Source organism: Megascapheus bottae, chromosome 7 (assembly GCF_031878675.1).
Source record: "Megascapheus bottae isolate mThoBot1 chromosome 7, mThoBot2.hap1, whole genome shotgun sequence".
NCBI classification, from domain to species: Eukaryota; Metazoa; Chordata; class Mammalia; order Rodentia; family Geomyidae; genus Megascapheus; species Megascapheus bottae.
In genome coordinates this window covers 22,149,224-22,173,615 of record NC_143515.1, presented here as the reverse complement: position 1 = coordinate 22,173,615, position 24,392 = coordinate 22,149,224, and the positions used below count along the sequence as shown (strand labels likewise).

General features: G+C 40.4%; 1 protein-coding gene across 1 annotated transcript in view; it reads right to left on the bottom strand.

Annotated features, from left to right (window-relative positions):
- Positions 1-5,534: 5,534 nt before the first annotated feature.
- The window catches only part of Eif2ak3 (eukaryotic translation initiation factor 2 alpha kinase 3), a 68,853-nt gene continuing 49,995 nt past the window's right edge, over positions 5,535-24,392 (bottom strand). Inside the window, exons 12-17 of the mRNA XM_090336524.1 lie at positions 21,805-21,954; positions 19,893-20,670; positions 14,647-14,814; positions 10,208-10,309; positions 7,926-7,988; positions 5,535-6,973 (exon numbers count right to left, since the gene is read on the bottom strand). Of these exons, the coding sequence (XP_090192650.1) occupies positions 6,773-6,973; positions 7,926-7,988; positions 10,208-10,309; positions 14,647-14,814; positions 19,893-20,670; positions 21,805-21,954 (1,462 nt within the window). The 3' untranslated portion in view covers positions 5,535-6,772. The remainder of the gene's footprint in view (positions 6,974-7,925; positions 7,989-10,207; positions 10,310-14,646; positions 14,815-19,892; positions 20,671-21,804; positions 21,955-24,392) is intronic.

The window sequence follows — 24,392 nt, the reverse complement described above, 5'->3', positions numbered from 1 at the left end:
TTATTGTCGGGGTAATGCATAGAAGGGTTACAGTTACATTCGTCAGGTAGTAGGTGCATTACTTCTCGCACATTGCTACACCTTCTTGTATTTTTGTCCCCATTTCCCTCTCTCTAACCCCTCCCAGTCAGCTTGTTTCCCCCTTCCCTATTTCAAATAAACAAATAAACATGTATACAATATACCAGGGAACCAAGTTTAAAAAAGCATAAAACGTGGTCTTTATCAAAACAAATGCCAGCTTCCATTCTTAACATGCATATTCAAATAATTCTATTTTTGCAAAAAAACTTTTGTAGTTGTTGTGTAATTTTCCAGTACTGGGGCTTAAACTCAGCCTGGGCATTGTTCTGTACCTCTTGAGTCACACCTCCACTTCCAGCTTTTTGCTATTTAATTGGCGATGAGGGCTTCACGGATTTTTCTTGCCGCACAATCTTTAGATATCAGCAGCCCCTTGTGTCGCTAGGATTCAGATGTGAGCCACCCAGTGGCATCTGGGTTAAGATTGACTATGCTGTTTTCTTCCTTCCCTTCCCTAGACTAAGCCATGGGACATCCAGAGGTTCTTTCTCTAGCTTTCTCTTGGAACCAATCAATCACACACACACACACACACACACACACACACACACACAAATGTACACACTTAAGCATTCTTGATTATGGGTACAGGAACATATTTGGTTTTTGTTTTGTTTTGTTTTGTTGGTCTTGGGGCTTGAATTCTGGGCCTGAGTGTTGCTCCTTAGTTCTGCAGATCAAGGCCAGCACTCTAGCCTTTGAGTCACAGTGTTTAATTGGAAATAAGAGTCTCATGGATTGGGCTGGCTTTAAATCTCAATCTTCAGATCTCAGCCTCCTGAGTGGCATGAGCCACTGGCACCTAGCTAGCATACACACACACACACACACACACACACACACACACACACACACACACATTATTTTTGGCCAGTCCTGGGGCTTGAACTCAGGGTCTGAGTGCTGTCCTTGGGCTTTCCTCAAGGTTAGCGCTCTACCATGGGAGTCACAGCACCACTTTCAGCTTTTACTATATATGTGATATCGAAGAATGGAACCAAGGTCTTCATGCATGCTAGGCAAGTACTCTACCACTAGGCCAAACTCCCGTTCCTGCATGCACATATTTGTATAACTCTTTTAACCCATAATTATGCTACCAGGTCCTCAGCATAATCCTGTCGCAGAGTTGCTCCCATTTTACAGTTGAGGGGTTGATTTCAAGTCTCTGTTGGATTCTAACTGGCTTCCGTGATAAAGGGTTAATGTTTCATTTTCCCAACACAGTATTTTCAGTAAACAGATTAGAGAGCTAAAGGAAAGATGTCAACAAGGAGCAAAGCTGTAGAGGGTGGTTCCAAGGCCCAAAGCTGTCAAGTCACTTGTCATCTGTCACTCTTGCCCTGGAGATGAGAGGGATGGCAGAGCAGTGAGAATTGTTATGCAGATGTCATGGATGGAATGATAAGTACATTATTACAAGCTTCCTGTTATGCTGCTATCATTGTTTTAATGATTGTATTTTCCTTTCTCATATGTAAAACAACATATGTAATAGGCAGGTCTAGTAGGATTAAATGAGACCATGTTAAGTTCTTCTACAAAGCAGAATACAAATGTGGGATTAGATAAGGTATTCTAAATGCTGTTTATTGGTTTTCTTATTTCATATTTTATTAATTTAATATTGGGCTGTGATTGTAACCCAGTGAAAGAATGCATGCTTAGTATGCATGTGGCCCTGGAGTCAATCGTCAATCTCCAACATATCTCAATTGATCAATCGATCTGTCTGTGTTTATATAAATGTATGTAGATGTCTGTATGTATACATGTGTGTATGTATATATGTTTATGTATCACAGAAATATATTAGGTTATCAGAAAAAAGTCTGACAACATAAACATGGAGATGTGCATTGAATTTAATCTCTATCTTCTCTCAACATCCCCAAAGCAATGGTACAATATGTTTTGTGTGTATGTGTGTGTATGCCATTCCTGGGGCTTGAACTGGGGGCCTAGGTGCTGTCCCTGAGCTTCTTCTGGGCTCAAGGTTAGCACTCTACCACTTGGAGCCTCAGCTCCACTTCTGGTTGTCTGATAGTTAATTGGAGATGAGTTTCACAGACTTTTCCTTCTCTGGTCTGGCTTTGAACTGTGATACTCAGATTTCAGCATTTTGAGTAGCTATGATTAGAGTCTTGAGCTATTGGTGCCCAGCATAAAACCCCCCTTCATCACAGAATTCTGGAAGAATCATTGTGTCCTTCCTTCCTGCCTGCCTACCTGCCTTCCTTCCTTTTATCTTTGCCAGTCTTGGGGCTTGAACTCAGGGCCTGGGCACTGTCCCTGAGCTTCTTTTGTTCAAGGCTAGCACTCTACCACTTGAGCCACAGCACCACTTCTGTCTTTTTCCATGTGTGTGGTACTGAGGAGTTGAACCCAGGGTTTTATGAATGCTAGGCAAGCACTCTACCACTGAGGCACATTCCCAGCCCAACAGCATTTCTTAAATTGGTCTACTTCTTCCCACCCTCACTGTGGACAGTCTCTTCTTTACTCTTCCCCAGAAGTCTTAGATGTTCTGCAACTCCCCCAACTTTCCTTAGACCTCTCAAAGCTGAAGAAGAATTAGAGAAGACAGCAGTTCTGCTCCAGAGGGGGGAGAAACTGAAGGCGGAACTAGGGAAACACAGAGTTGCTGAAAGTAGCTAGCTCACCCAATCATCCTATCTTTGTTTTAAAGTCATCTTCTGTGTGAGAAATTTTAAAGCAATATGGGATTTTGTGTGGTTGAATTTTGCAACGAGTGACATGTTTGGGTCAGTTTCCCATTAGTGTGCTTACCTGCCATGACCTATTGGCACTCTCAAACACTTAATTCTCAAAAACAATTCTCAACTCGCAAACAACTTACTTCTTGTAGGAAAAGGTAGAAATGCGCCACCTAGTGGTACTTACTGTAGTTGCAGGGGTGGAATTCGTGGGGAAATCTAGTTTAGGGGAAGAGCTAAGGCTTTCAGAGGTGGGATGTATTCTTTATTGTTTCTTTTCTAAATCCCCAAAGACAAGAGCTCTGCTGTTTAGTATTTAATAGGGCACCTGTTTGAGGCATGTCAACCAGGGTCAGTTCTCTGCACTCCTGGGCAGGAAAGAAGTTCAGTTGGCAGAAGCAGAGGTATTTTCTACACCAGCCTGCAGACTCTTGGGAGAGCAGTGCTAGTCTGGGCCCAGGACTATAGACTGGAGTAGTCCAGTAGTTAAACTACTCATTATCAGGCTATTAGGCAGGTTCCAGTAGCAAAAAGATGTGTGAGAAGCATTTGTGCTTTTTTTTTTTTGGGGGGGGGGGGTCCTGGGGTTGAACTTGGCCTGGGCTCTGTCCCTGAGCTCTTCAACTCAAGGCTAAGACCCAACCGTTGAGCCAAGCCCCACTTCCTATTTTCTAGAGGTTAATTGGAGATAAAAGACACAGGTCCTTTTGTGCCCAGGCTGGCTTTGAACCTTGATCCTTAGATCTCAGCCTCTAAGATTACAGGCATGAGCCACTGGGCCCAGCAAATCAGGCCATTTTTAAAGAGGTGTTTTTTTTTGTTGTTGTTGTTTTTTGTTTTTTGTTGTTGTTGTTGTTATTGCTTGTTAGTCCTGGGGCTTGAATCAGGGTCTGGTCACTGAGATTCTTTTTGCTTGAGGCTAATGCTTACAGAGCTACTTCCAACTTTTCCTTTGCAGTTTAAGAGTCTTTTCGACCTAGTTTGGCAGATCTCAGACACCTGATTACAGATGTGAGCCATTAATGCCCAACATGGAGCTTATACTTTTAATAGAATGGACAGTTGTGTGCTTTAATAGCAGAAGCTAGCTTTGAACTTGCAACCCTCCTGCCTCAGTTTCCAAGGGCTGAATTATAAGTATGTGCCACTATCACACTCCTTTCTTCTTTTATTGAATGGCCTTCTTAGTAAGCTATTTTACTGGCTTATTTGATGCTGAGTTAGCTCTAGATGAGTACCATGATACAGCTGCCTGTCAGTTCTTGGTACACAATGTCAGTGGCGGCACCTAGTGGGTGATGGGGATTTCACACTGCTAATGGTTTTGTACTTGAAAGTCAAGTTTCCAGTCTTAGCTGCCCCAGTACCTAGTGAGGTGAAACATCTGTATTCTGAGTAGATGCAGATGGGGTCAAGGTGCTTTACAGGGTGTGTGTGGGGGGCGGGGAGAATCATAGCTCCACCTCTGTGGCATGCACACCCAGTCTTGGGACTCAGGTAAGGGTCAGTGTGACAGCAATGACTGTGTTGTTTTTTTCCTACTGCTACTATGAATGGCGTGATCAGAATGGAGAGCTCAGAAGCCCATAGCTGTACATCTCTGGGACTGGGCAATGGCCCGGGGGCCCTCTTTGCCCGTCCCAAGGAGGAGCCCACAAGAGAACCACAAGAGTGGTCACAGCAGAACTAAATTCCTTAGAGGAGCCAGTGAGAGCAGAATGAGACTGGGTAAAGAATTCTCTGCAGACCTTCTTAAACCACATGTGCCCTGGAGATGGTGGGGGGAGGGGATAGTAGAGCTAAATAGTTCTTCCTTCTGTTAGTGATAGGTGCTCAGGGTGGCCCTGAAAGGTGCTAAGTGCTACCTAGGGACCCTAATTTCTGCCATCCATGTGAAACTACCCATTTGGACACACCCCCGACCTTTGAGGGCAGGCCCCTCAAGATGACCTCTTTTAGGTCATCTTATTCTACCCAGTCTCCCCAGGATTTACAATGACAGGCACAAGTCTTTTTCTTTTTCCTACCTGCTTATTTAGGTCTGAGGGCTCTAATCCCATGATGCAGATATGGAATCAAAAACAAGATCGTAGCTGTGAGGGAGGCTCAGCCCTTCACAACTACTAGCTAATCTGTAGCGTGACAACAATAAGTGTAATTCGTACAAAGTGCTAAAAGCAGAGGCCAGTTTGTACAATGGGGCCCATGGAAAGATGCCAGTCTAGCACTGAAGAGGGGGTTGGGTTTGGAGTGAGTAGAAAGCTACATGTGAGAATGTAACTGTGGACTTGCTAAGTGGTGCTGGACCAAGCCCTGGGATCCCACCCTCAGGCTGACTTCCTGAAGGTGGCAGGCAAACTATACCCACATTAAAAAAAACACAAGTCCTTATTATAACATGTAAGGATTTGCAAAACGATATCTTGGTACAAGGAAGTATACAAAACACTGACTGTGAATCAGATGATGTGGGTTTTGGCTCAATTCTGCTCTTGCTGGCTCTGTTAAACTGAGAATCATAGCACCTTCCTGGACTGGAGTTTGATCTTAAGTAGAATGGCAATGGCAATAATAGTGGCTGTCACATTAGCTCCCAGGGCTGGGGGAGGGGGGGTGGGCGTTCAGAAGGCTGACTGGAATGTTCTGAGAAGCTTAATGAGGAAGGGAGTAAGGGACAACAACTGGAACAACCCAATCTGCCATTTTATGACCCTGATAAAAGTCAACCATAAGTAATTTAAAAAAGTTTTATTAAATCATTTAGACTTGAAAGAAGTCACAATAGTTAACACACTTAACGTGCGTTCTGTACACCACCAACCCAAATGGATTGATTTCAGAAATTTTTTTATAAATAAAAAATAAACATATTTACAGGGAAAAATAAGAACATATTAGAAGTGAGATGATTTATCTCTAATCAGTTTGGGGATGAACCAACCTACAGGATTACATAGAAGACGCTTAAGATTTTATTACGTTAAAAAGTCCATAGTTGAAAGTTAGTTGTAATAGATGATCCATTTCTTACTACCGTTGCTTTCCTCCCCAAACCAGAATTTTTGACTGATTTCCATAAAAAGCTTCATTTTCCTTTACTGGTGGTAAAAGTACAAAAAACTCTTCAATTTTCCCTAGAACCATCTAAGGAATAAAGCTATTTAATGCTACAAATAGGACTATAAAAACTATAGACATAGCTGTTATACAATTTGTGCTTATTGTCCAAAAGAGTACAGATTCATTACTGTCTCTCCAGAGACAAAAACGGAGTCAGCTTCTTAGAAATCGGTTTCAAAAATCATGTCTAGAAAGCATGTTTCTAGAACAATATAGCTACTATGTGGAGGCCTTGCCTTCTCCTGTACTATAAAAATATTTCCACTTTAAATTCCTTTATATTTTAGGGATTGCTTCTACTTCCTATAAAAGGCGAGGGCTCTTAAGAGTATGGCCAGCTAGCCTTAGGAGACCAACAAAGAACAAGGACCATGTATTATTTAGATCGTCCTTTCCTTTAAATACAGCAAATATCAAGAGTTGGCTCAAATTAGGGCAGGCCCTAAAACCCAGTTTGGTTTGACTTAAAAAGAGCAGTCCAGATAAAACTGAGCAAAGCAGCTGAGTGCCAGTGGCTCATGATGAGATTCGACAGTTGTGGTTTGGGGCCAACCCAGGGGAGAGAAATCCATGAGACTCTTATCTCCAATTAACCAGCAAAAAAGCTAAAAGTAGAGGTGTGAGTCCAGTGTTAGAAAGCTAGTGTTAAGCCAAAAAGCTAAGCGAGTGCATAAGGCCCTGAGTCCAAGCCCTAGTACTGGTACCAAAAACAAACAAAAAATAAAACAAAAAAAAAAAAAGGAAAGAAAAATGAAAAACAAAAGAAAAAAGAGCAAAGAACAGTTTGGAATGCCACCCTCCTCAGAAGTGGCTGTCCTGCCACCTGCCTGAGTTGCTCACACAAACAAAAGCTAATTGCTGGGCAAAGGGCTGTGAGAAGTGCTGGACTGTCTGGAATGTTTTGTTCCGGATGAACTTAGGGAGCGGGAGCGCTGTCTGAGCACTGTTTTCCCTGGAATCTCCAAGTCTGCAAACACAGCATTTTCAATGATGTCAGTGGCTTCTGGCCGTTCCATGGGAGATGGAGAGAGCATGTCTTGAACCATCAAATACTGAAATAGAAGAGTTGTTTCGTGAAGCATTGACGATGCGTGGCACTGTAAACACGGAGCCACACCCTGGACCCACACCCTGGACCCACTTCCTCTTGACTTTCTGGAATACTCTGGCCTGTTAACCATATATTCTTATGAGCCACACTGAGGATAGATGTCATCCATTTGGAAAGGTATAATGCTTCTTTACTAAAATATATTTTGTAGGTTAACATATCTAATCATCACAAAGTTTTTGGTTTCAATACAAGCTTTCATTATATAACTGAAAGATTCATGTTGACTTTTCCCAACTTGTTCACATGCTAATTTACTTCAATTTAATTATTTAAGGAAATTCAAGATTTACCAATGTATACATTTTTAAAATGATATGTTAGTGGGCATACATACTATGAAATAAAAATAAAAGCTGTAAAAAAGGTTTATTACATATCATTTTTTTTTTTTTTACCTTCAAGACCAGCTTAATTTTACCATCTTACTCTTCTTGTGTGGTATAACTCTTGATACCCATAATCAACAGAAATTAGTGTCTTTTTCTCTATTTTTTCCTCCAGAAGTCTTTTTTTTTTCTTTTAAAGCTCTAGCAAGTTCACCAAAATGAAGAGATTAACAGTCTGATTTTAACCCTTACTCTGCCTCCATGGGGTACTGTAGGGACTTAGCCTTACTCAAGCCAAGAGTCAGGACAGTTGAAGCAGAGTTGTCCAATAAAAGTCCACAGCAGGCTGAGACCCCTGCTGCTGGACCTCTGGGGGGGTGGGGAGGACTGGGCTGAGGAAGGTTCTAACCAATGGTGTACTTTATAGAGCATGATCCTGTATTCTCTGGACCTTGGCTTCTAGAAGATATTCTAGAAAAACGAGCAAACTGACAAGTTAACTTCAAAGGGCCCTTTAAGATCTTGATACCATTTTAAAGAGAATAGGGTTTAGAATATACATACCTCATGAGGATATTGCTGAGTAAACAGTGGTGGAAATTGAAGATTTCTTACATCAGTTAAGGTCTAAAAAGAAAGAAATGCCAGAGGTAACCTTTGCATTTATTTTGACATGCAGATCTACCTGAAGTTTTCTTTTTTTTGTGGTGCTGGGGATGAATCAGAGCATGTCATGCTCTACCCTGAGATGTACCTCTTGCCTATAATGCACTGACAGCTCCAGAAATTCTGATGTTATCTAGTTCTCCAGTTTTTACCTTTCCTTTTTCCATTTATAGTACAGACCACTTGGTGGTTCTTTCTAGTCAGAGATGTTATGAGTCCTGGGGCCGGGAGTGTGGCCTAGTGGTAGAGTGCTTGCCTAGTATGCATGAAGCCCTGGCTTTGATTCCTTGAAACCATATACACAGAAAAAGCAGCAAGTGGTGCTAAGGATCAAGTGGTAGAACACTAGCCTTGAGAAAACCCAAAGTGAGTGTCTAGAGCCCCAAAACTGGCAAACACACACACGCACACGCACACACAGCAAAACAACATGAGTATGAGGAGTCCTTTGGTTCTGTGTTAAAACTTCATTCTCAGCTGAGTACCAATGGCTCACAGCTACAATTCTAGCTACTCAGGAGACTTAGGATTGTGATTTGAAGTCAGCCTGGGAAGATAAGCCCAAGAGAATCTTCTAAGTAGCCAGCAAAAAGCTGGAAGTGGAGCTGTGGTTCAAGTACTCCAGTGTCAGCCTTGACAAAAAAATTTCAGGGACAGTGCCTAGGCCCAAGCAAAATACACACACACACACACACACACACACACACACACACACACACACACACACACACACACACACACACACACACACACACACACACACACACACACACACACACACACACACACACACACACACACACACACACACACACACACACACACACACACACACACACACACACACCCTTTTCTGATAAGGCCCTAAATCAGTAGAAATGAAGAGATGGTGATGAGTACAAACTTTGAAAATTGGGAGGTAAGTGGTATCAGGGATAACAAGTAGCAATATAGAGGAGTTTAGGAAGGATGTGGATTCTGGCCTGAACTCAGGGCCTGGGTACTGTTCCTTAACTTTTTCACTTGAGGATGATACTCTACCACTTGAACCATATCTTTACTTCTGGCTTTTTGATAGTTAATCGGAGATAAGCATCTTCAGCTACCAGCATTGCTAGGTTTACTTTTATTTATTTATTTATTTATTTATTTATTTATTTATTTATTTATTTATTGCCAGTCCTGGGCTTGAGCTCAGGGCCTGAGCACTGTCCTTGGACTTTCTCAAGGCTAGAGCTCTACCACTTGAGCCTCAGCACCACTTCCAGCTTTTTTGTATGTATATGGTACCAAAGAATCGAACCCGGGTCTTCGTGCATGCTAGGCAAGCACTTTAACCACTAGGCCAAACTCCCCGCCCGGCTAGGCTTACTTTTAAAAGACCTTCAATACTGTCTTAAAATCTATGGCTATACTTTACTCTGAGAAGGAAAACCAAACAAAAAAACAAAAACAAACTCCCAACTGCACTGTGTGTAATTTACCAGCTTTTAAGTATATAAGAGTGTGTGGCAACCATCATGGATCTTGAACTCTGGGCCTGGGTGCTGTCCCTGAGTTGTTTATGCTCAAGACTAGCACTCTATCATTTTAGGCCATAATGCTACTTCTAGTTTTCTGGGGATTAACTGAGTCTCTGGGTCTTTCCTGCCTGGGCTGGCTTTGAACCATGATCCTCAGATCTCAGCCTTCTGAGTAGCTAGGATTATAGACGTGAAGCACCAGTGCTGAGCCTCTGGAAGAATTTTAATGGCCAAATACTACCACTACTTCATCCTTCTACTCTTACCACCATGTTGTTCTCCTGGTTTGCACTTATCTTAATGGTATTGAGCGTAAAATATTATTAAATAATTATGAATTTAAGCCTAAACAAAGTATGAGGACAAGCCAATTAATCCAATGAAACAAGTGTTTTGAAAACTGAATTTTAAGTAGGAGCTGTCTTCTGGTGTTCACATGGTCTCTTTGCCAGTCGACTGGCATTATGAGTAATAATCTTTTTCTTTTTCCATCTTTTTGTGTATATGTTTTATTTATTTATATTGTAGTACTGGGGACAGAACCCAAGGCTCTTCTACTTAAGCTACATCCCCAGCCCTTTTATTTGTAGCTTAAATTAATTTCATAAATTGTAGTTTATTGTCTTTTTCCATCTGTCTGCGTAGGAGGACACTTACCCTGACTCTCTCCATCTGAGTGTTGAATGGGTACAGCAATTCAAACAGAATCAGGCCTAAAGAAAAGATGTCCACTTTATGAGAGTAGTTGTTCCCATGAATCTGAAATACCACACAAAAGATATTTTAAAAGACAACACAGAAATAGTACAACTCAGATTACAGCATTACTGAATGCTGATGTTTACTTAGCCACTTCTTCATTTAAATATCACAAAGAGTTAACCTATCTGGAGCCCCTTTCACTCCAGGAGTAATTACACTACTCAGCATTTCAGAGGGAAAGCCCAGGTAGGGCCCAGAGATATGCATCAGTAAAGTAGGCCAGCAGAAAGCTGGAGCCTGGTGCTGCTAGAAAAAGTAAGACTGAGCCAGAAGAGAGCCCAATTCCCCCTGAGGTGAAGATTTTCAAAGCAAATGCTATCTCCAGCAAATCTCATTTCTAATCATCTTCATCCTTACCCATTTTTATGAGAAAATCTTCATTACTCCAAACCACTAATCAACTGGAGTGAGCCTTCATTATGGCACTTAATTACGGACTACTTTGCATTCCTACTTGTATTTTTCATGTGTATATTTCTTATTTCTACACAATTAGATGATAAAGTCCTGGAGAGGAGGGAACCTCTTCTATTGTAATTCTGTCATTCAAGCACTAGGCTAAGTATAGAGCTAGGTCCCAATAAATACCTGTTAAGTGAATGAATCACAACTGAATTACTCTATTAAAGAAAGCCTCCTTCAAATGAAAAGTGACCTCCTGGTGACTCAGAAGAGCCCATTTACTGAAGCTGTTTTTAGGCTTGTCACTTAACATTTTCGTAAATAGCCCCAAAAGAAGGGGGACCCGAGCATTCCAGCATTTCTTTTTTTTTTTTTTTTCTCTTTTCTTCCCACCTCTCTCTCTTTTTTTGGCCAGTCCCTATGTGTGAACTCAGGGCCTCTGCACTGTCCTTGGGCTTTCTTAAGGCTAGAGCTATACCACTTGAGCCCACAGCACCACTTCCAACTTTTTCTATGTATGTGATACTGAGGAACTAAACCTAGGTCCTTGTGCATGCTAGCTAGGCAAGCACTCTACTGCTAGGACAAACTCCCAGCCCCATCACCCCAGCATTTGAGCGTGGGTGAGGATGGAGGTGTGGTACAAGGCTTAAGCACTCAGCACACCTTTTTCCTCCCTGTTTCTAGGTATCTACCTCTCCAACTCCTTCTATGTTGTAGTCTGCCTCTGTTCATAGAACAGAGGTCTTAACTTGAGTCTAGTGACCTCAGCTTTGTCACTCTCTTTAGCTTCCATCTCTGTGGTTCAGGAGAATATGTGTGAAGATGATGCCTACAAGGGTACACTGAAAAGGACACCCTCACAGGCTATTTGGACAACATAAAGGGATATACACATTCATAAAGAACCAGACAGTAAATATCTGTTCCCATGTAATGGTCCCATGTAATCTTTTCCATCCTAAGGTAGATGGAAGTGGGACAGAGATTTGCATGCAGGGGTAATTGTCACTTTGATAATCCTGACAGGAAAATTTACAAAATTTTACAAAACTAAAGTACTTGAAACAAATTTTGAGTAAATTACTGAACTGAGTAAATGTTAGGCAGTCAAGAATATTAAATAAAAAAACTATTTTATTTGGACATGACATTGACAATAATGCCTTGTATTCATAAACTAGAATGCTGAATTGAAATCCCTTTGTACATTTACTTCATAAAAATAGGAGTTTGACCTAGTGGTAGAGTGCTTGCCTAGCATGCATGAAAAACTGGGTTCAATTCCTCAATACAGAAGAATTGCCAGAAGTGGCCAGGACTGGCAAAAAAAAAAAAAAAGTTAGATAAATAAAATGGTCACATGTTACTACTGTGCCTACATTTTATGGAATAGAATCTCAATTCTGTTTTATAACAAAACTAAAAATGTTTTATATAAGTTGTATATTTATACAAATAAAATAACTAACCATTAGAGATTTTTAGTAAATGCCCTTTTCTTTACATTTTCATGAAAAATAATATATAACTAGAAAAAGCATTATTAAATATATTTAGCACAATTTAAACTATTTTAGGACCTTTTTCTCTTTCTTTCTTTCTTTCTTTGTTTCTTTGTTGTTGTTGTTGCCAGACCTGGGCCTTGAACTCAGGGGCTGAGCACTGTCCTTGGGCTTTTTCAAGGTTAGAGCTCTACCACTTGATGAGCCACAACACCACTTCTGGCTTTTTCTATGTATGTGGAATCGAACGCCAGTCTTCATTAATGTTAGGCAAGCACTCTTATCACTAGGTCAACCACGTGACCCCAAGACTTTTGCTTTTCATGTAGATATTTTAATTACATTAATTATACTAATTCATAGGTATTAAAAGACTTTAACTAATGAATAGCTACTGAATTCTGGGCATTGTTTTATGTGTTAAAAGAAAAAAGGCAAGCTGGATCCTAGTTCTGATAGCTTTTCTTTTAGAGGTGGTTAAAAAGACAATTCAGAGAATTAAACATGTCATGAAGGCTGTCCTATGATGCTTATGTAATGAACGGAGGCATCTAGAAAACATTTATTTCCAAACAGAACTTTGATAACTTCTAAGGATTACACTTTCTTTCTTTAAAAATATTTTCTTAGTACTGGGATTAAACCTAGGGCTTTATAGGTTGTCCTCTACCCTCATTCCCACCTCAAGCCTCTTTTGTTTGTAGTTTTCTTTTCTTTCTTTTTCTTTTTTTTTTTTTTTGCCAATCCTGGGCTTGAGCTCAAGCCTGAGCACTGTCCTTGGGATTTCTACCACTTGAGCTGCAGCACCATTTCTGGCTTTTTCTATGTATGTGGTACCGAGGAATAGAACCTGGGTCTTCATGCATGCTAGGGAAGCACTCCCTCATTAGGCCAAACTCCTGGTCCTGTTTGTGGTTTTTAGAGATAAGATGGGCCCCCATTCTTGGCACCCTGATAGGTATTTAGGAAGGTTTTTTTTTTTTTAATTGCTAGGGTACCAGAGACAGAAGCAAAAGCAAAATTAACAAACCAAAACCTAAAACAAACAACAAAAGCAGCAACAACAAAAAGCTTCTCTAAAATCCCTATTGTATTATGATCACAGAAAGACACAAATTCTGTTTTCAAATACAGTGACATTTCTTTGTAACCTAACAATATGATGTGAAGGCACATCTCATTTTAATTTATCCATCAAATAAATGTTCAAATATATGTAGGCTAACTATATTCAAAACCTAATGTATTTTTTACCTAGTGGTTCCCTTTCTGGCTTTTATCACCATCATATTTGGTTTTAGCATTACTTTAAGCTTTGTTTCTTTTGTATAATCCTTCCTTTTGTTGTAGGTTTTTATCTTCTGTAGTGATACAGAATTTAGACATATTTTAAAATTCTATTTGCTGAATGTATGTATGCCCAAGCTCTGAGTTCAAGTCCCAGGACTGGCAAAAAAAATTCGTTGAGCAAATGATCTATCTAGCTATCTTACCTACCTATCTTTCTGCCTGCATACCTACCTACCTACCTACCTACCTACCTACCTACCTACCTACCTATCTACCTACCTACCATCTATCTGTCTTTTGCTAGGCAGGTGCTTCCACTTGAGCTATGCTTTTATTTCCAAATCTTTTATAAGCTAGATATTAAGGATATTTACAAAAATGTAAACAAGTGCCATTATTCTTGCTAATTTGCTTTGGAAAACATGAACCATAAAAACATTTCAATATGTGATAGCTTCAGTATCATGCTAAATGTATTGATAAAGCTTTATAAATTTAATTTCTATTATAGAAAATAGTGACAAATGAAATTCCATAAGAAAAAAGTATGTTATCACGTTTTATGAGTTTAAACTGATACTGAGATCCAAAGTACGAAATTATTGATTTAAGCATGATCTGTTTGTGAATATTGTTACTTCGGTGGTGGCCAGTTCTGCTACTTTAAGCTCTCAAGATGCCCCATTCCTACTACTCCTGCAGTTCCTGCCCCGTTTATACAGCTTGTCCTTTAAGACTCCTATAAGCCTATCTATCCTGGCCTCTGTATGTGTGTCTTGCCATGGTACATTCTGGAAGTGGCCTATTAATTAACATAGAAGGCTGTTCAGTCATGTACCTTTGTTGCAAAGGTTTGCTCATCTCCACAGCACAAACTAGAGTTAGGTTTGAGAGGTGGCATTCAGTCTCATTCCAAATTCCTTCTTGTTAGGTTCTGGTTCAGAGGGAAAGGACATGTTTTATGCACTGTATTGTCCTTACTCCATCTCCAACTCAGGTTAGAGGTATTTTGCTTATAGCACGCTAATTTCCATTGTCTATTACATACCAGATGGTATGTAACTTGGTATTTTAATGAGAACAAGGGAGAATATTCATCTGCAATAGCTAGCTTCTTGCCCTGTCTGGAAGACTCACCTGCTCTGGACTCATATATAGCTTGGTCCCTACTTGTCCTGTGTGTGTGGCGTAGGCTGGCATTGGCGTCAAAACCGACTGTTCTTCCTCCTCCTGGTCCATTGCTGTAACTAATCCGAAGTCTCCAACCTTGACTACATTGTCCATTGTAAAGAATATGTTGGAAGGCTGGAAAAAAATAAAGTAGGTAAGACTACAGTGAGTGTATAAAGGAGATAAAGTGCTGAGTATTATTTAAATGACTGCAGAAAATATAGGAAAGTAGATATTCTATATCTCTTTTTATGAAAATAACAGTTTTCTTCTATGCCAGATAAGTACTATCAGAAAAGAAAAGGAACGCATAGCAGAGAGAACTGGATTTATGGAATATCTACTTAAGCCCCTGGAGATTCCATCCCCTTAGGTCCAACATTCTTAATTCCCAATCTTAATATTCTGTGTACTTTCTCTGGGCAATCTTTTCTACATTTTTTAAGCTATAGTAGCTACAATAAACATTTTAACAACAAATGCATATGTAGCACCTGTAATGTGCTAGGTGCTGTCCTAACACATGCAATACACCCTCTTACAAGAGTACTATTGGTCCCCCATCTTATAGATCTGGAGACTGAGGCTCAGAAGTTAAACAAGTTGCACAAAGGTATCCACTAGCAAACTATATATTGATTCAAATTGAGCCTCGTCTGTTGAGCCCGTTCCTCTCTGAGAAAAAGACCTTGTACTTCAGTGTCATTTCAACATTTAGCACAGGTAATTACTGTCTCATTATGATGATAGATAATCTTTTGGCTTGTGTCTGAGCAGAAGAAACAGACTATCAAAGGAATCAGAACTCATAAGCAGTACTCTGTGCTGCTATTTATACAATGTATATGCCTGGCTACTGGCTTGAGGGTTTTTATTTTTATTTTTGCCAGTCCTGGGGCTTTAACTCAGGACCTGGGCACTGTCCTTGCACATTTTTTGCTCAAGGCTAGCACTCTGCTACTTGAGCCACAGCACCATTTCCAGCCTTTTCTGAATATGTAGTACCCAGGAATTGAACCCAGGGTTTTGTGCATGGTAGACGAGCACTCTACCACTAGGCTACACTACCAGACCCCCTCGCCCCCCACTTTTTTTTTTGGTGGGTCATGAGGCTTGAACTCTGGGCCTGAGTGCTATCCCTGAGCTCTTCATCTCAAGGCTACCACCCTACCTCTGGGGCCACAGCCCTACTTCCCATTTTCTAGTGATTAATTGGAGATAAGAGTCTCACTGACTTTAGTGCCCAGGCTTGTTTTGAACTGCAATCCTTAGATCTCAGCCTCCTAAGTAGCTAGGATTACAAGAGCTACTGCACCCGGCTTGTTTTGTTTTTGTCATGGGGTTTGAACTGAGGGCCTGGACACTCATGTCCCTTAGCTGTTTCACTCAGATCTCAGCCTCCTAAGCAGTGAATTCTGCAGGTGTGAGCCATCTGTGCATGGCTTTTTTTTTTTTTAGATTCTGGGTGCTGTCTTTGAGCCTTTTCATATTCAAGGCTAGTACTCTAACGTTTGAGCCACAGCACCACATCTGGATTGTTCTGAGTGGTTTACTGGAGATAAGAGTCTCACAGACTTTTCTGCCCAGGCTGGCTTTGAACCATGATCCTCAGCTGTCAGTCTCTTGAGTAGCTAGGATTACAGACATGGGCCATCTGTGCCTGACTCTTATTTTTATTATTTGAGACTGAGACTTGAATTTTTGCTCATTGACTGATGCTCTACCAATTGAGTGATGTCTCCAATCCTGAGTTCTAAACTTCCCTATGAAACGACTTATGAAATACATCTAGCCAAATAACTCATGGGTTCTTCAATTCTATGCCCGACATGAAGAATGTCATCTTTTCCTTGGGATTTACTTAGTCTTGCTGGTGTCAGCAAGACTTTATGAAAATAAAGTAAGCTCATAAAATTGCGTTTCATCATGTTTCAAATATTGCCAGAGAACACCACTTTGTTCTCTACTTCTAAAATACCATTCTGCAATTTTGACTTTGAATCAATGAAGTTATTATGCCTAAATAAAACCTATCATAATAACCACTATCTTTTTCACGAATAACCTTGTGCCAGAGATCAGGAGAGACTGTGCTGCCTTCATCTTTTCTCTCCATTCTCATCTTCTGATGGCAGGAACTTACAGAACCTGTAGCAGACAGCACCCATTCCACTGCCACATGTCTTCTGACTTGCTTTCCCTTCTTCTCGAGTGTTTGGCAGTGCCACTGGTGTTTAAACCAAGCCATATAACCCACTCCCTACCCAAGAGTCAGGTTTAGGGACAGGCACAAGATCTAGGACTTCTAAGATGAACTTTTCTCTTCACTGTGCTCCTCTCATCCAAAACCTCTCCAAAAGGTTTAAAAGAAAAATAGGCACCCTTGAAGATCCCTGACAGCCAGCCTGAACTATGTGGGGAGAGCCTGCATGCATATGGAAATAAATAGGAAGAGCGACTCAGGAGGATTCAGTAGTAAGGGCCAATAATGCCCTTTCCGGATAAACCCGTGTTAACTGGTGTGCATTTGGACTATTTTGAGCACTGCAGTGAGGCTATAAGTGTGTGAGCAAAACTGACATGGGCTGGGCGCTGGTGGCTCATTACACCTACTGTAATCCTGGCTACTCAGGAGGCTGAGATCTGAGGATCACCATTCAAAGCCAGCCTGAGCAGAAAAGTCTGTGTGACTCTTATCTCTAATAAATTACTCAAAAAAGCTGGAAGTAGAGCTATGGGTTAAGTGCTAGAGCACTTGCCTTGAGCACAAAGAAGCTCAGGAACAGCGCCCAGGCAGAGTTCAAACCCCAGGATCAGCAACAAAGCAAAACAAAAAATTGACATAGTTCAGGTCACCATGGTAATCAGAGAATAAACAAGCCAGGTCTGAAAAGTGATGGGGAATAAATATAGGGTCTCTCAGAATATAGCCTATGAGAAACTAAGGAAAGCGTGAACAACTAGAAGAAAGCCTAAAGAGGCAGGAACTAGAAGGATACGTGGCAAAATATGTGACCAAAATCCAAGACAAGGGAGAGCCTGGAATTGTTTAACATTGAGCTCAAAGACTTAGATCAGAAGACAGCAAAATATATAATTTTTTCAACTGGGGAAGAAAAATCTTAGTGGCATCCCCCTCCCCCGCTGCCCCATCAAGCACACAAGAAATTCTTAAAATGGATTATGCTCGGAAAGAAATAGAATGTGTTTTATTTCTAGAAACATGAAGGAAGAAATTAACTTTCTTCAAGGAATTTTTCTGGTGTACAAACAAGTACTCCAAAAATCTTTATGAAGCCAGGCATGGTGGCTCACGCCTATAATCCTACCTACTCAGGAGGCTGAGATCTGAGGATCAAGGTTCAAAGCCAGCCTGGGCAAAAGGACCTGATTCTTCTCTCCAATTAACATCAAGGAAACAGGAAGTGGGACTTGGCTCAAGGGTAGGGTGTTAGCCTTGAGCTGGAGAGCTCAGGGACTGCACCCAGGCCCAGTTCAAGCCCCATGACTGACCCCCCACCAAAAAAAAATCTTTATGCAACAATGTATCATTAAGTAAATATTTACAAACATCTATAAAATCAGAAGACTATTCACTACTAGTTAAAAGCAAAATGGATCTTTTTCAATCTAGGTGTGTGCAGCAAGCATTAAAGCCTAAAAGAATCAGTAGCTTATCTACTTGTTTCCACCAAAGGAGGAATGACTAGCACACAAACCTAATCAGCTATTAGTGTCCCAAGTTAAAGGTGCCTGCTTTCCTTAAGCTGCCTTCTCTACTTCAACCCGAATGATTCATCTCTAAACTTTTCCTTCCATGTACAATAATTCCTGGCAATCAGTTCGGAGCCATATAAAAATCACTGAAGCACAGTAATACATTATGAACAATTACACTGGAATTATCTCTAATACTTATCTTCCTATCTCCTTAAGATGTACTCGCCAATTTGCAAATCTACCAGCTAATTTTAGGAGAAATATATCTCGGTTCCAACATCTATTTTGGTGCTTGAAGCAAAAGACTGTGATGACATAAAATACAGTTTAAAAATACTTCCAAATATACGGCACATGCCTAGAAACACAGGTCTTTGGGAGGCAGAGGGTGGAGGACCTTGGGCTGAGGCTGGCCCAGGCAAAAGTGGAAGACTGTATTTGAAAAGCAAATTAGAATATAAAAAGGCTGAGTATAGGGCTAAATTGCTGGAGCATGTGCTAAGCCTAGCAAGTGTGAGGCCTTGAGTTCAATGCCCTGTATGTCAGAAAAGCCCCCCAAAGAACAGCAAAAATGAAAAAAGGTAAAAGTATTTAAATTCAACAGTCAAGTATTTAAATTACTTCCATTACAAAAATATTTTGCAGTCACTCTATATCTATTGATGACTGTAGCATACAGAATGTGACAGAAATTAAAGTTCTGCATACTTATTTTCAGAAACACATATATAGAAATATTATGTAGTTTAGTAAGAATTTTATGCAAATTAGCTCCCAGCATGACTAAACTACTTAATACCACATACATTAAAAGCAGAATATGAGGCTTTAGAACTAGAATCACTTGGCTAACCATTTGCTGCCTTTTCCCATCCACCTTTTCCCCTGAAGCTTAAACAGTTCTGTGGGCCAAACCATGATGAGCTGTTGCCCCAATTCAGAGCTGGCTAGTGAAAAGCTTCATTTTTCTTTCTACTTGGGGCCCTCTCACTACCACTGGAGGTTTCTGTGGCAGGGTTATTCAATTCAAAGTCACAGAAAGAATATAGTTTAACTGCTCACAGGACTTTTAATTGTGTGTGTGCCAGTCCTGGGGCTTGAGGTCCTGGGCTTTGAATTTGGGGCATGAGTGCAATCTCAGATCTCAGCTTCCTCAGTATGTTAAGATTATAGGGATGAGCTTCCAGCCCCTCACTTACTGTGGATTTTACACCAAGACATTTCTTTTGACCATCAGAACTAATAGGAATACCCTTCACAGTAAAATGAACATATAGTGTACAGAAGAACACATGGTTTGCCTGAGGTTAACAGGAGACTTATTCTTGCAGCAAGCCCCTTCATGCTACTTCCTCAGGCCTCTGCTCTAGATGCCTTTACTCTCAGCTGCTCTTATGGGTCCTTCAATGAAAAACTGACAAGCACGACTAGTACTGCTTTGAACACCCTAAGATCAGATCAAGAGTCTTGTGTGATGTTCTACAGTTACAGACCTTGAGGTCCCTGTGCATGAGTCCTTTACTGTGCAGGAACTCCACTGCTTCTGCGATCTGCAGGAAGATGTGCAAACACATGCTCCTCTCTCGCTCCTCCATGGTACACCGCTGGTTCATCCAGTCTTTGAGGTTTTCCTTTCTGCACAGCTGCATCTGAATGTACAGATACACCTTTGGTGAACTGGGTTGAAGCTTATCTGTTGTGTTCTTAGTCAGATCTAAACTTAAAGTAGTTGGTCTTGGAGGGGAGAGAGACAACGTAGCTTCAGAAGATCTGCTGCTGGAATACTTGAAATCAATTAGTTTATTAGCATAATGGTTGCCAATGTGTAACTGGTTAATTTTGGGATCTTCTTTACTGGATGCATTGTCACAGCCAGAATCTTCAAACACTATGGAAGAAGAGGTTCTCTCCCTTGATCGTACATATGGAGAGGCTTCAGAAGGGCAAAGTTCAAAGGAGGGCCCCTCATCATTGCCATCCATGGTACCATCTTCCACATCGCAGTCTGTCAGGCAACTGTCCTGGAGGTTGTGTGCTGCACCCACTGACCCACTGCCATCTCCGTGGTCCGTTCCTGAAAGTTCCAGAGGAGAGAACTGGCTCTCGGATGAACTTGTCTGGCCACAGGAAATCCCCACTGAAAAAGACCCGCTTCTCCGAGGTGAAGGAGCTATGATTTCGATATGTTCTTTTGTAGAGAAAGGATCCATTCTGCGAATCTTAACCGATGGTGCCTCCATTGGGCTAGGAGAACTGAGTGGCCAGTCTGTGCTAGAAGTGAGAGAAAAACAAATGATTGGGACGGAATCTATACTGATTTAGGTACCTGAGAGCCAGCCTTTGTTAAAAAAGCTTCAACTAAGCTGGCAGCCAGGGGCTCATGCCAGTAATCCTAGTATGCAATAGGCTGAGACCTGAGGATGAAAATTTCAAGCCAGATTGGGCAGGAAAGTCTGTGAGACTCTTCTCTCTAATCAACCATCACTAAAAAAAGCTTCAAATACTATAAAAACCAAGACAAAAAAAAATACAGTTAAAAAAAAAAAACCCAACAGGGCTGGGATGTAGCTCAGCGGCAAAGCGCTTGCCTAGGAAGTGCAACGTCCTGGATTTGATCCCCAGTGCCAAAAAAGAAAAGACAAAAAAAAAATACAGTTAAAAAAATACTATAAAAACCACTGGCCAAATGACAAACAGAAATAACATACAGACAAATTAAACATGTTATATGAGACAAAGAACATCTCATAATATTCATTTCTTCTCAAGGTCTTCATTTGAAAGTTTAATTTTATATCTGAAATAGTTATCTGGGGCTGTGTTGCTTTATCCTGTAGCTCCTGTGAAAATTACAGCAGCTCACTGGGCCTTGAGACAAAGGGCCACTTTGCTTGTCCTTGAATATATGACAAAGGTCACTGTAACAAGGTACTTCAAAGGGATCTAATGCTGTGCAAAAGTTTTACTTCCATGGTTTGGAATTCAGTCTGCACATGCTGCTCTTTTATTCTTCCTTAGCAGGTATTAAAGGGCCTCCTTTCCCAATGTCGGGAGAATGTTTTCAGGCTAAGTTTAACTAAATAGTCAAAGACTATTTAAAAGTACAAATTGGTAAATGCAAAAAAAAACCAAAACTATAAAAAACTTGAGAAAACTCACCATGAATTTCCCAGTCACAACTGCTAAAACATTACTGATAATTTTAAAAATCATGTTCTCAGAAACTAAATGTAGTCTTACTTAACATGTGGCTAGAAAATTTTTCAAACAATAATGATCGAAAATTCTATTTTTTTTCCTACGAAAAAAAGTACTATGAAGATAGCAGGAGATAATACTGCATTCAGAGGTGCAAAAACTAGCCTGAAAGGAAGTGATTTTAAAATCCATGTCTAACTAAACTACCTTTCATCTTTCAGCCAGATTTCATCCATCTTTTCTTGCCACTTCTCTGGTGGTGTTTCCAGCCAGGCATTAAAATATCTGACAATTCCTGGGTGTTCCAGCTTGGCCAAGGCTTTTACTTCTCGCATTACTTTCTCTCGAGCCAGTTCCCTGAGAAAGACAAAATAAGAAATGCTAAAAGTTGTTCTTGTCTTAAGAAGTACTCATACCCAATAACAAAAACAGAAAAAAAATAATGCATTGGAAGTCTCCCTTAGGGACAGATGAATGAGCTTTAAACACAATTCTAATAAACCACACATTAAACACACACACACACACACACACACATTATTTTGCATTAAATACACATACTCTCTATTTCTCTTCTTCTGGAAGTAAGTGCTATGAACACACCTATTGCCTCATCCAAATAAAATTTTCTTGGTTGACTATAAATCAATTACTATAGACCCTTAAAGGTTTGCTTGTCACCAATATCCATACAACAAATTTCTATATTCTTAACAAGTGAAAGAAAAATGTAATTATTATCTGTGGAGACAGACCAGGACTTGGAATATATCAAGTGCCTTTCAGAGATAGAAAGTGTTGCTGAAGGCCCATGATCTTAATTGGAACACTGTTCTCAACCTGAAATTCCACTCTGATGAATCTATTCAAGGGAAATTGATGTGGCCAAATGTTCTATATAAGCTACAAGGTTATCATATAAAAGGGATACTACAAACTTTCCTTAAAATTACAAACCACATTGCCAAACAAGAATTGTTTAAAGAGAATATGGTATATTAGGACCCACTCCTACTCCGTTGTATTTTTTAAAATAGGATCTTGTTATGTAGTAAAACCTGGTCTCAAGCTAGTGAATTTCCTGTCTTAAAACACTTGGGTGCTGGGATTATAGTCATATGATATCATCTCTAGCTAATAAGCCATACTTCTCTTTTTTCTAGGTCAGAGACCAGGCCTCAAATCTGATATCTGATACTTTCACTCATTGGCTGGCACTCTACCAACTAAGCCACACCTCTAGTTCCTATTAGGTCATATTTTTTAATGAATTTTAGTATTCCAATAAAATATAACATGGGGAAAAAAGCAATAGACAAGACTATACAGTATTGATACTAGGCAAACTTATGATTGGAAAAAATCCAAAAGAAAATATTCTAAAATGTTAAAAGTGGTTATTATTTTGTAAAGAGTATATACTACCAAAATTTTATCTGTTTTGAAGTACTAGGGTTGGAATTCAGGACCTTGAACTTGATAGGCTGGCACTTTACTGTCCTTTTTTTGCACTGGTTATTTTTGAGTTAGTGCCTTGCTTCCTGCTGGGCCTGTTTATTTTCCACTTCTTGTAGCAAAGCTGTCAGATACATACTACACCCAGCTATCATTGAGAAAGGGGTCTTGTGAACATTTCTAAACAGTCTGGCCTGGAAATGAATTTTTCTAAACTCACAGGTATAAATCATTAGCACCCAGATTTTTTTTTTTTTTTTCCTATCCTGTGGCTTGAACTCAGGGGCTTAGGTGCTGTCCCTGGGATCCTTTTGCTCAAGGCTAACGTTCTACTACTTGAGCCACGGTGCTACTTCTGACACTTTTTCCTTTTTCTGTGATTAATTGGAGATGAGAGTCTCTTGGAGTTTTCTGACCCAGCAGCCTTCGCCCAGCAATACTCAGATCTCAGCCCATTGAGTAGCTAGGATTACAGGTGTGAGCCACTGGTGTTTTGTTCTTCTTCTTCTTCTTTTTTTTTTTTATGACAGGGTGTTATTATGTGGTCCAGGCTGAACCTACGCTTGCTATATAGACAAAGGTGGTCTTAAACGTCTCTTGCCTCAGCCTCCTGAAAGTTGGTATAGCAAGGATTCACCATTACTCTGACATAATTTTTGCTTTAATGTTTTTCTTTATTTACTTTGATACAGTTTGGGCCTGGAATCTTGGTGGAACTTTATGAGGTAGGGTCTAGTGGGAAGTATGCCAAGCACTATGTCCTATAAAGGGTCCTGAGACTCTTACTTTTTGGTGTGCCAGCATGAAGCCAATGGCTTGCTCTACCACAGATTCCTTGCCTTGAGGTGTTGCCTCACCACAGGCCCCAAAGCAATAAAGCCACTTGGCCATGAATTGAGATGTCTGAAATTGTGATCCAGAATAAACCAGCTTTCTTTTTTTTGGGGGGGGAGGGGGCTTTAAATCAGGGCCTGAGCATTGTCCTTGGGCTTTCTCAAGTATAGAGCTCTACCACTTGAGCCACAGCACCACTTCTGTTTTTTTTTGTGTATGTGGTACTGAGGAATTGAACCTGGGTCTTCATGCATGCTAGGCAAGCACTCTACCACTAAGCCAAATTCCCAGCCCCAATAAACCAGCTTTCTATGTAAGTTTGATTTATCTCAGGTATTTTGTTATAGTAACAGAATGAATACACTGTAATAAACAAGTTATCTTTTACATGCTGTGATTTATTAAAGTGTATGATACTTATACATTCCTATGGAAAACCTTGAGTTGCTAAGAATAAAAATGAGACCATTTTAAGTAGATAAAGAACAATCTAGATTCTAACTTTC